Below are 12648 nucleotides of genomic sequence, written 5' to 3'. Positions count from 1 at the left end.
ACATCACTAATCATCAGGGAAATGCAAATAAAAACCACAATGAGACATCACCGCACACCAGTTAGAATGGATATCATCAACAAGACAAATAAGTGTTTGGAGAGGCTGTAGAGAAAAAGGAACCCTCATACACTGCTGGTGGGAATGCAGATTGGTGCAGCTGCTATGGAAGGCAGTGTGGTGGTTCCTTAAACATTAAAAATAGAATTACCATATGACCCAACAATCCCTCTCCTGTGTATATACCCAAAAAATCTGAAAACATTTAACCATAAAGATATATGTGCTCTAATGTTCATTGCAGCTTTATTTACAATGGCCAAGACATGGAAACAACCAAGGTGTCCTTTGATAGATGATTTGATAAAGATGTGGTATATATACACAATGGAATACTATTCTGCTATAAGAAAAGATGAAATTGTGCCATTTGTGACAAGGATGGATCTTGAGATTATTATGCTAAGTGAAATAAGTCACACAGAAAAAGTCAAGAACCATGATCTCACTTATACGTGGGATATGAAACTGAACACCACAAAGGAACAAGATAAATACATAAAGAAACAAAAAACTCATAGACACAGTCAATAGTTTAGTGGTTACCAGAGGGTAAGGGAGAAGGGGTGGTAGATGAGGGTAAATAGGATCAAATATATGGTGATGGAAGAACTGACTCTGGGTGGTGAACACACAATGTGATATATAGATGATGTATTACAGAATTGTACACTTGAAACCTATGTAACTTCACTAACCATCACCCCAGTAAACTTTAATTTAAAAAAAACTGTCAGGTTATGGATGTGTTAATTAACTCTTGGTGGGAATGCTGTCACAATGTATTCCTCTATCTAATCATTCGCATTGCAGATTTTAAATATATGAGATCTGACAATTAAGTTTGTGAACTTGTTGCAACAATATTGCTAATGTTTTTTGATATCAGAGAGATTATTTATTATGAATTTGTACCAACTGGGCAAACAATTAACCAAGTTTACTATTTGGAAGTGCTGAAAAGGCTGTGTGAAAAAGATAACCTGAACTTTTCGCCAACAATTCATGTCTCTTGCATCATGACAATGCACCAGCTCACACGGAACTGTCTGTGAGGAAGTTTTTAGCCAACAACAAAAAACTGTATTGGAACACCCTTCCTACTCACCTGATCTGGCCCCCAATGACTGCCTTCTTTACCCGAAGATAAAGGAAATATTGAAAGGAAGACATTTTGATGACATTCAGCACATCAAGGGTAATAAGACGACAGCTCTGATGGCCATTCCACAAAAAGAGTTCCAAAATTGCTTTGAAGGGTGGACTAGGTGCTGGCGCTGGTGCATAGCTTCCTAAGGGGAGTACTTCGAAGGTGACCATAGTGATATTCAGCAATGAGGTATGTAGCACTTTTTCTAGGATGAGTTCATGAACTTAATTGTCTGGCTTGTATTACAATTTTGTCAGTTACACCTCAGTAGAACTAAAAAAAGAGTAAATCAGGCATCTATTATATTTTTTCGTAATAAATATATTCTACATTCAGTCTTGAAATTTTTACTACTATATATTTTGAATTAATACCTTTCAAATAATATTTTCCCTTTTCATATTTATTCGAAAGCAGCCAGTGTAGAGAGAGTTTAAAGAAAATATGATTTAAGAAAAAAGATATCTTGTTTTAAGGCTTGTTGAAATAATAACAAAATTCAAATTCACAAGCAGAGTGATGCTGTTTCATTTTTAGGGATAATTCAAGAGATTGAATTGTATTTAAAGCTAAACTTAACCACCTACAAGGTTAACTCATCATCAGGGTTGTGTTCATGCTCATCAGTAAGGATTCTTGAGGGCCTCTGACGAGTAGGACACTCAGAACACAGGAGGATCCCTGGAAATAGGTTATCTGGGAATTTTAATGGTGTGAGCAACAAGGCAGTATACAATATTATGATATTTTTGTCGATGCTTATTCCAATTGCCCAGTGTAATATAAAGAGAGGTAGTTCGTAAATGGCAGCGAATGAAGCTATTTTTACGTGCAAGAGATGGTTTCCCTAAAGCTTGTAAAATAAGGCAAGGGAAAGGTAATTCAATCTTAGTCTGTGTAAAAGTGAAAAATTAAAGAGAACACTTAAGCCCATTTAAAATTGAACCTAACTAAACTAATATTAGGATATCTCAGGTTTTTTTTTTCCTCTTAACATTTAAAACTGGATGATATGAAGCTGAAAATGTATAAAAGCAAATGATAGTTGTTTCTGCACCAACATGGTAAAAAAAAAAATACAAACACATCAAAAATACATGTTCTGCTACACAGAAATCCAGCTTTGTAAGAATTCTACAATTCATGATCCCATAGTTTTAGGTCATTTCCTGGCAAATAATTCATTTGATTGGGCTTCTGAAGTGCTTCATAATTTTATGCTGTGTGGTCTTCTCCAAATTGTGTTTTTACTCAAACAAAAGTTCATATTGAGCTGAAATATGTTGGTTTGAAAACTGTTAAAATTCAAAGACCATATGTAGGAAAATTTGAACTTCTATACAATATGAAGCAAAATGAAAATCCAGTGCTAAACTCGTTCATATAAGCCTGTTTTACAAGTCAAACTTTATCGAGTCAGCAATCTAAAGTAAATTATTATAGAATAATTGACAAATTAAAGTTTCAAACTTTGGGACTATGTTCATATTCACAAATTGTATACATTGGCAAACTCACATGAGATATAGTAACATGAGAGTTTCACATCTTATACTTATGTAAGCAAACCTTACCAGTCACTGTGAGGTCTAATTATGCCTGCATTGCTGACAACAGCTGTGGAACCAGCTTTAGAACCCTCAGCATACACTTTCAAGCACATATGGTAATGCCAAGTCTCTTTCATTTGTGTGGATTCGATTTCTAGAACAATCAAATTCAAAGCCAAGAATGATGAGTAAAATAAGTGATTGATTTCATTAATACCATTTTTGTTTCAAGTTAGGAGCAAGAAATGTTCTGACATGACCATAAAGTTGGTTTTGAAGATAAATCCTAAACAAGAATTGTAAAAACACATTGGGAAAAAAAGAATACCTTCAGAGTAGGATATATAGGTTTTATTGGAGCTTGCTGTAATTAAATCTTATATCATGGCTACATCACAATTAAAAATGCACTACTGCCGTGGTGATCCTTTAAAATGGGTCCGTCAGTGAGTCCCCATCACATACAACAGAAAATCTTGGTATGCAATATCCATCTGCTTTCTGTCTACCTTTCCAACTATATCTCTAGCCGTGCTTTGCTCACATTCTACAATTGAACTGAATGGAACCACTTAGAATTCTGACCAGGCTCCACGCCATTAAAAATCCTGTGCCTTTGCGAACGTTCTCTCCTCTTCTGAGAAGACCTATCTAGAGCCACCTCTACTTTCCCCAGCTCCAAAATTGTACAACTAACCTCTCGTGGAACAGACTATTCCCTTCTTTATACTTCTACCCTCATGACTAGAACAATTTATGCCATGGGTTTGTTTACTGCTCTGTGTTCTCATGAGCTTCATAGCCCTTCCATTCTGCGTAAATATGAGTACATTAGCAATGGAAAAACGTTACAAATAAAAGTATTGAGAGCCTCAATGCCTTGAATATAAGTGTTTAATAAAGAGTTGAGGAAATAAGGAATAGAGAAGGAAGGGAGGGAGGTATGGAAGGAAGAAATCACCATTGTGTGTCCTGGGTTTTAAAAATGTCAACAAATCACTAGTTCCTTATACATGTTTATCCTAAAGAAATCCATAATTGTGATTTAAATTGTGTATAATATATAGCCACTAAAAAACAAACTCCTAATATCTATAGCTTAGAACTCTTTCAAACTACTGATTACTGTGAAGGATAATAATTTCCTGAGTCTTCAACATTCATCTGTGCTTATTAGTGACTGTGTGTTTAATTTCACCCATAAGTAAATCAACCGTTTTTTTGTTTTTTTTTAATCAAAGACCACATGCACCTCTCACTATGTCAGGTCACATGATATATAAGATAAGGCACATGTCCTACCCATGTGGAGCTTATACTCCATTAATTTAACCTTGATTTTTGCCATTTCCTTGTTCATAAGTTTCAGTGGTTCCCCCATTTCTCCTTGAATAAAACCTAAACCCTTCAGTGTACCATTCAAGACCCCTTCAGTTTTATCATCTAGTGTCCCCAGGAACACTTATTCAGTGGGCCCTAAGATGATCCCTTGCTTTTCTGTCTCCTGCCTCATCTTTCAAGGTCTAGTCTACAGGGTATCTCTTTCATGAGATTCCACTGAATTGACAGCTAGAAGTGGTATTTCCCTCCTGAAAACCACCGCTCGTCTATGTCCATATCCTATCCTGTGTTGTAATAAACTGTTATTTACACATTCCTTGAGGCCAAACTGTATTTTGTACTCTTACTGAAGTGGGGAAGGAAGCAGTGGCTAGAACCTTTCCCAAAAAATGTGTGCAATTTTTCTACTTCTGACAGCAATATGTGCCATTGCATCATAAAGGGATGCCTTAGATATAACAAATGCAAATAAGCGTTTGTTGAGTGAATGAATGAAAGAGAAGGGTAAGTTTCACTGTCCATACAAGGGTTGAAATCTAAGCATAGGCCTCATTTTAACTTAATTATTTTCTTCACACCAATACAGTTTTTCCAGAATATATCCTTTAGGATCTTAATAGGTGCTACTAGATAAGAGATCAAGTGGACAATAAATTTCTGAAACACTGGATATTAAAACGTTAAGCAGGATTTCTTTCTTTTATAATTTCAAAATATCTGAGACCATTTAATATGCTGTTGTGCTTTATAACTCTTTAAAAAGTGGGATAGAATATTTCATGTTTACCAAACTTTTGAGCACAGAACATTTTATTTTTCCTCAGAGAAAACACTGTTGTCTGAGAAGGAAAGCATACATAGGATTAAATTTATGCTGATTAATTTAGCAATAAATATGGGAATAAAAAGTGAAGTAGTGTCCAATTTTATTTACAGGAATAATTTGAGGCAAGCCTTCTTCTCATGTTGAATTCTGGGTAGAAAAGCCTTAGTTTCCTTAAAGAAAAAATAACGCCTGTTATTACCCACAGATTTTTTTCAACCCCAGCAATCTAGCAAGATCACAGAGCTTGATCATTTGTTGGGTGAGGGATTCACATAGAATTTTATTTATTTTTTAACTTACTAGCTAGGACTCTTGAAATAGTGTCCTCCCTTAGAATATATTGGTGTAGGTTTAGTAGCCCTCTTTTTAATTATTTTGTACAATACAAAATTAAAGCATCACTTTCTCTTTATCATTTGTTATGTTTTCAAAGATGTGTTATCTTCCTGGTTAATATAAATAGCATTACACTGCATTTTCTGCCAGGCAGCCTGGTGATCCACCGGAGGTCCTGGATTCTCCCAGTCTCCTCCATCCCTGCACAAAGGCCTGCAGCTCATTTGGTCTCTCGGAATTTCTAACTTACTTTTCTGGAAATCTGATTATATTTGAAATACCAGTTAAAATCTAGCAATATAATGTTTCTTATGAATGCTCCCCCGCCAAAAATCTAATAACATTGCATAAAAAAAGACAAAGTAACAATTTTCTTTCTTCAAAACCACTCAGCTATGCAATCTTTAGTTCTTTGAGACCTTCAGAAGGTATGATCAGTATGCATAGGAAAAGTCATGTCTCTTACTTAACTTTGCAAGAGTGCACTGCAAAGCATTAATAGCTGCATTGCCTTGTTAATAAACTCCAGTCAAAATGCTTTGGGAGATAATTTGATTAAAAAAAATAATAAAAAACACCGAAGCTGAAATATTGCTTTTATATGCTGCAAGATCAATTCACCATGTGCTTTTTTTAATCAACTGAAATATATACATTTAAACAGAAAACACAGATGATGTAGCATTCTCCCATATCATGTCAGTGAGCATGATTAGCTCCTTGTAATGTTTTTTTTCTAATACTCTCTTGTGCTCTGACTTATAGGGGGAAAACTTTCCATGAAAAATGTGTGCTACTTTTCCACTTTTGGTCTTGTATGTGCTTCCTCTCTGCCTTAATTACAATATAAATCAACTGTAAAAAAAAAAAGATTTACAGTGATTACACCTCACTTAGAGAGCTGTGAAGATTGATCTGGAAGTGGTATGTTTGTCAAGCTCTGTGTCTACTTTTCATCTTAGCTAGTGCTAAAGTGAATCCCGGGACAACATATGATAGCATTCAAAAAGCAGTAAACAAGGGAGGAAAAAGCTATGGCGGGTCACTCTGTTATTTGTGTTCTCACTGGATATGCCTAACAACTTCCTCTCAGAAAACTTCAGGGCAAAAGACTTCGAACACCTATGAATTTCAAACCCATTCACTACGGCAGTTGAAAAGAGCACCACAGCTACCGAACTGACCCCTGAGTATCCCCCATTTTCTCTCTGTGTAGTCAACTGGGTGGGATAGTAATTGGAACAAAAATCTTGGTTTAAATGGATTACTTTTTATCACCACCAACAATTTGCTAAGGGCATATCTTCCGGTCACTGTATTAGTTTCTTGGAGACATGTTAGCCAATCCTTACCTGGAGGAAGTTTGTTTTTTTCCTATGGCAAGTTCGTTCATTTATGTGATCACACCAAAGCAAAATTCAAGCATAGAATTAAGAAACAAAGCTAACACAATAAAACGTGTCCTTTTATCTTTCTACCCCCTCCAAAGTTTTGGAATATGTGTTAAATTTGGGTGTAAGTTTGTAGCTTGACTAACTGCCCACACCTCTACACACATCTGTCCTTCCCACCCCATAGCTGTTTAAGCAGGACTGTGCCACTCTGGTCTAAAGGCTCCAAGAGATGAAATAACATGCCTTTTTAAATTTCTTTGTGTTGGGTTTCTTTGAAAGAGTCTTTAACTTGACGGCTTCATTTAAAAAGTGACCTCCGTGATTCCTTCTTGATGAAATGTAATAAAGCCTCTAATAATTTATTAGGACAGCTTCTTGCTAAATTGCCAGTGTACCCCTTTTAAAAATGGGCTCCTCTTCCCAAACAACATTTCTGAACAGTCATATTTTCCCATTCAGTTGTTCCTTCCTTTTATTGTTTTCGTATAGCAGAATACGCCTGTTGAATAGTCAAGCGCCAAAGATTTTCACTCTCAGCTCATATGAGGACTCAGAAGGAATGTAATCATACTTAAAAAATAAAGTATATTCTCAAATCTAGAAATTAACTAGTAATTGAAATTATCATCACAGTGTTTTAACTGATGACCATTGAACTCTTTTCTGGCTAACGGCTCATAGAGCATTAATTGCACGTCACATTACAGATCTGCCGAGTTAAGTTCTGTCTTGCCCTTGGGACTGTGAGGTCTAAAGCAACTTTGTAAGTGTCTTGCAGGGTACAAAAAAAAAAATCATGAAACTGAAGTTCTACTTGGTCTGTGAAGTAGGTGCCTCACTGTCCTTTCAAATGTCATTCCCTGCCCCTCAAACCCATATTATTATCTGTCACTTTTCAACACTGCTGAGACTCTCCACCTCCTTCTATTTCTATCCACAGCACCCAAGTAGCTCCCTAAGAATACTCCAGAAAATCATTCCCAACATAAAGCAAAACCAAAGGGTTTAGATCTTTATTTTATTTCTTTTGATCAATGTTTAGAAGCAGACAACCTAGTTTTTTTATAGACCTATAGACATTTTAATGGATTATTTAAAATAGATCATAATATAATAGTGACTGCTAGTAATAGAGGAACAGTACATATTCTAATTTAGGAACAAAAATATTTTTCTCTCTGGTATCCATCAGCAAGTGATATTACTAGATATAATATCTGCATTATAAAATTTGCATGATGCAAAAGAAGAAAAGCTGATGAAAATTAATGAAAAGTACCTTGAAAATGTGACTATGTGCAAAACTTTCTATAAACACAGAAGTACAAATCTTACTATTTCAAATTCAAAAGTGGGCTTCTTTTTCTTAACTTCATACAGAGCTTGGATTTGATCTTCACTGAAATTTTTTTTACTTTCCTAACCACTACTGAAAAAAACAACATGGAAGAAGTATCTACCAACTTAAGCAAATGGATTCTGAGCACCTTAGAAACACTCCTACATATCAGGAATGTAATTGTAACGCTAATTTAAAATTAACAGAATGCAAACTGGCATTTTATTATGCAAATCACATACCAATGTAATTAGCTACTTATTAAAGCAAGCAGGAATTAACCTCGTTAGATTTATCATACAAAATTAAGGTTTAAATGCACTGTTTCTCCATTTGGTTATCTGCTGAATTACAATATGTTGAATGGTATGTGTTTCTATACACAGACTCACACATCTCAGGAATACAAGAGCTAAAGTTTGATCACTGACAAATGTCTGAAGTAGGAAAGCATGGAAAGTAAATTCATCAACCATGTTCCTATTTGCACATGGACTCATGCAGGTTATCAGTGCTCATCATAAAATGAAATTATGTATGAATATTTCCTATATGTTGTCTTTCACTTCAAGAATCAAGGTTCAGTCACTATCATCACTTTCATGTGCTGTCTCGATAATCAAGACATAGATTCTTGTCTTGGCCACAGTAAATAAAGCTGCAATGAACCCTGGAGCACATATATCTTTACAGATAAATGTTTTCAGATTTTGAGGGTATATACATAGGAGAGGGATTGCTGGGTCATATGGTAATTCTATTCTTAATTTTTTGAGGAACCTCCACACTGCCTTCCATAGCGGCTGCACCAATCTGCATTCCCACCAACAGTGTATGACGGTTTCTTTTCTCCACAGCCTCTCCAACACTTGTTATTATTTGTCTTGTTGATGATAGCCATTCTTACTGGTGTGAGGTGATATCTCATTGTGGTTTTTATTTTCATTTCTCTAATGATTAGTGATGTTGAGCATCTTTTCATATGCATATTGGCCATCTGTATGTCTTTTTTGGAGAAATGTCTATTCAGATCCTCTGTCCATTTTTCGATTGAATTGTTTGTTTTTTTTTGTTGTTGTGTTGTATGAGTTCCTTATATATTTTGGATACTAGCCCCTTATTGGAGGCATTGTTTGTCAATATCTTCTCCCATTTGGTTGGTTGCATCTTTATTTTGTGAATGGTTTCTTTTGCTCTGCAGAAGGTCTTTAGTTTGATATAGTCCCATTCATTTTTGTCCTTTGATAGATGATTGGATAAAGAAGATGTGATATATATATATATATATATATATATATATATATATACAAAAGAATAAGTCACACAGAAAAAGTCAAGAACCATATGATTTCACTGATATGTGGGATATAAAACTGAAAGCAACAAAGGAACAAAACAAAGAAACAAAATCTCATAGATACTGACAATAGTTTAGTGGTTACCCGAGGGTAAGGGGGGGAGGTGATAGAAGAGGGTAAAAGGTGTCAAATATATGGTGATGGAAGGAGAGCTTGCTCTGGGTGGTAAACACACAATGTGATGTATAGATGATGTATTACAGAATGTTACCAGACCCCAATATTTTTACTTGAGTTGCCTGACTGTGTGCGCTGGCCCAAACAAATGCAAAAGCAGGAGTATGCAGTATAGTTTAATATTAAATTGGTCAATTTGGAGACAGAGAACTTATGCTTTAAAAACCCTGACTCCTCTGATAGCAAATACATTACAGATTATATAGTGCAAAATCACAAGACAGTGGGTTAAGGGTTCAGGGCCATGGTGAGCGCTAGCCAATTGGTTCAAGGTGAGATGAGGATAATAAATAATTTCTTCAGGTCTGAGGACAGTTCTGAGGTCTTTTCCAGTGTCCCTCTGTCCAGTCTAATGGGAAAGTAGCCTGTAGTCATTCCTCTTTAGGGCTCAGGAGCTGAAACATAACTTAGGTCACAATGTTACCTTTAGCCAGCCAGAGGCCTGGACTGTGTGACCATTAGTCAGGTCTGGGCTGCTGGCTTCTGCTGCCTGGGGGTTGCTGCTTATCCTGGGAAAGGTCTAGTCCTCTGACAGGTGTATGTAGAGAGAGAGGAATATGATTTCTAGAGCTTGGATTTAAAACTAAAATTAATCAGTCATAATGACCTTTGGTTTCAAAGACAAATATATTTCTAGTTCAGTCATTGGCTCAATATTTAGTATATCTAGGAAATTCTTATTTCTAATAAGTGATTGTATCACCTTTGACTATTCTTATGGGACATTTTTCTCATACAACTTTACTGAATCCAATTATGAGATTCTTTAAGAGTAGGATGCCATTTTTAAGTCTTTATTCAGATTGTTTTTCAATGTTTTATTTTTATCTCTCATTTAAAATCTCCATTCTTTTCTCAGAGTTATACTCGTACTCCTAGAGAAAAATGTTTTATAAAAGTCTTTTTTGTAAATAACTATAGAAGTATTTATATCACCAAGTAATAAATATCAAGATATATCTTACCATATATCTAAGTGGGATTAGTTCAAATCACTTAGTTTCCATGAGAATGCTTTATACCTGCTTAAGTTTAGTCTTTGTGTCTCTATTTAGAAAACGTGTTCTTGATGGCATTGAGACATCCAGAGCCAGACCTTTCAAGGGATTATTTTACTTCTTGGGTAATTAAGGCAATTTAGCCTTTGGTATAGAGGCTATGAATAGCACTTGAGGGATGAGGCATGTAATAATTACTCAGAAAGCCACTTGTATGTATTATGGCTCAGTTATAACATGCATTTAGAATGGCAGCAGACCGAATCAATATTAAAAGCCAGAGCACACATTTATAGTAAATATTCTTAATATCCAAAACAAAAGTGAAGACTTTTCTTACATAATAGAATATTCTGAGAAAAATCTCTTGTAATAAATAGACCTTAAGGCCAAGATTATCAAAATTAGCCTTGTTTATGTTATTGATTTTGCTCTTGTTTGCGTTTAGAAGAAATACATGATTAGAAGAAAGTGGTGGGTATTTCTATATTACTGCAGCATGTAGTGATCAATATATATTATGTTTTATACATATATTTTATTAATTATGTATATGCCTTTGTGTATGTGTGTGTGTGTGTGTGTGTGTGTGTATGTTGTCTCTTTCCAAACAATAGAATATAAACTCCATGAGGGTGAGAAATTGTCCTTTTATTCCCCATTACTATAAACAAATTTATTTGTTGAGTGAATATAAACAACCAATCATCGAGGCAATATGAAGAACAGACTAGTGACAGTAATAATAATTTGGCCTTATACAATAACTCGGCTTTCACTTTCTCTATGTAATAAAATTATCTAAAAGCTGTTGGAATGGGGCAAGGATGATGGACGTAAACGAATATCTAAAGTGGTAGAGTATTTTAAGTGTCTCATTCACCTTCTACCCTAAAGCTAGTTAGATATTTTTTTTTATTAAAAGATTTTTTATTGGGGAATTGGGGAAGGGAAACGTTGGGGAATCAGGGAAGGGGAACAGACAAGTTGCTGTCCTTTTGTTCTTCAGTCTAGTTGTGGAGGACGTTTCTTCACTGGCCCTGTTGGTATTATCATTGCGCTCTTCCTGGGTGAGGCAGTCACTCACCGGCCATTGGATGGCCACTCACAGCATCTCATGGCAGCTCACAAAAACTCACACCAGCTGCCGGCCAGCCCCACTGCAGCCTACACCGTCATGGGCGACTCACAGCAGCCCAGCTCCAGGTTGAGCTGTTGTTCACCATCTTAGCTGTAGAGGGCGCAGTGTGACTGGCCCTCATGTGGGATCCGAACTGGGGCCCTGCTGTTCAGAACTGGTGTCTCAAGCCAACTCCTAACCAACACACCACCCGGCCAGCCCAAAGCTAGTTTGATTTTTAATTTTAAGAATTTACTAGGTCATGGGAAAAAGCACTTGTCTTTGGTGTTTATATTGTTTGTCTCCTATAAAGGATAATGTAATGGTGTTTATTGTTATTTTTATTGTGCATACATTTTCCACATGTATGACTTCATAATAATGCTTTGTTTTCTTAATTAATGAGTACTTATTGATTTTGTTTGTTTGTCACTTCTAAACAGGAAGAATCTTCAAATTTAATGCAACATATCATAGATTTCTTCCAGTCTTTTGCAGATGGCTCATGTGAAAACGATGGTTAAGCAAACAACCAATGTATCTTGGATGCCTAAATAAAAGACAAGAAAAGTCACACAGTTCAGATAACAGTGTAATTGGACATTCACCTGTTTGCCATTTCACACGTCCATGGACGAAAAACTCACTCACCTCCCAGCATGCTTTGCCACTCTTTTACTTACAGCAAATCCATAACAATGAAACAGGTGACTTTCATGCTGCTGTCAGGAACGATCTAATTTCAGCTCTGGGTGACTGATTGCAATTGGCTTTGCCTCATCTGATAATTAATCTATGTCACCATTAATTGGAAGAGAGAATAATTACTGGCAGTGTTGACAGTGACTGTTCGCTTCCCCAGATTTCCCCATCGTGTTGGCCCAAATAAAGGCTTTGAGATTCAGTACTTAAAGTTTGTGTAAAGTGTAACAATACCTATGCCCATGTGACATTTTCAGACACTCTGTCTAATGTACTTTTGTTTTTGTGTTTACCAAT

General features: G+C 35.8%; 1 protein-coding gene across 1 annotated transcript in view; it reads left to right on the top strand.

The window, feature by feature from the left end:
* CCDC178 (coiled-coil domain containing 178) overlaps window positions 1–12173 on the top strand; it is a 342837-nt gene extending 330664 nt beyond the window's left edge. The window contains exon 20 of the mRNA XM_019652065.1: window positions 12093–12173. Coding sequence (XP_019507610.1) covers window positions 12093–12173 — 81 coding nt within the window. The remainder of the gene's footprint in view (window positions 1–12092) is intronic.
* Window positions 12174–12648: the final 475 nt, after the last annotated feature.

This window comes from Hipposideros armiger, unplaced genomic scaffold (assembly GCF_001890085.2).
Source record: "Hipposideros armiger isolate ML-2016 unplaced genomic scaffold, ASM189008v1 scaffold_173, whole genome shotgun sequence".
Classification (NCBI taxonomy): domain Eukaryota; kingdom Metazoa; phylum Chordata; class Mammalia; order Chiroptera; family Hipposideridae; genus Hipposideros; species Hipposideros armiger.
This window is presented reverse-complemented; position numbering and strand designations above follow the sequence as displayed.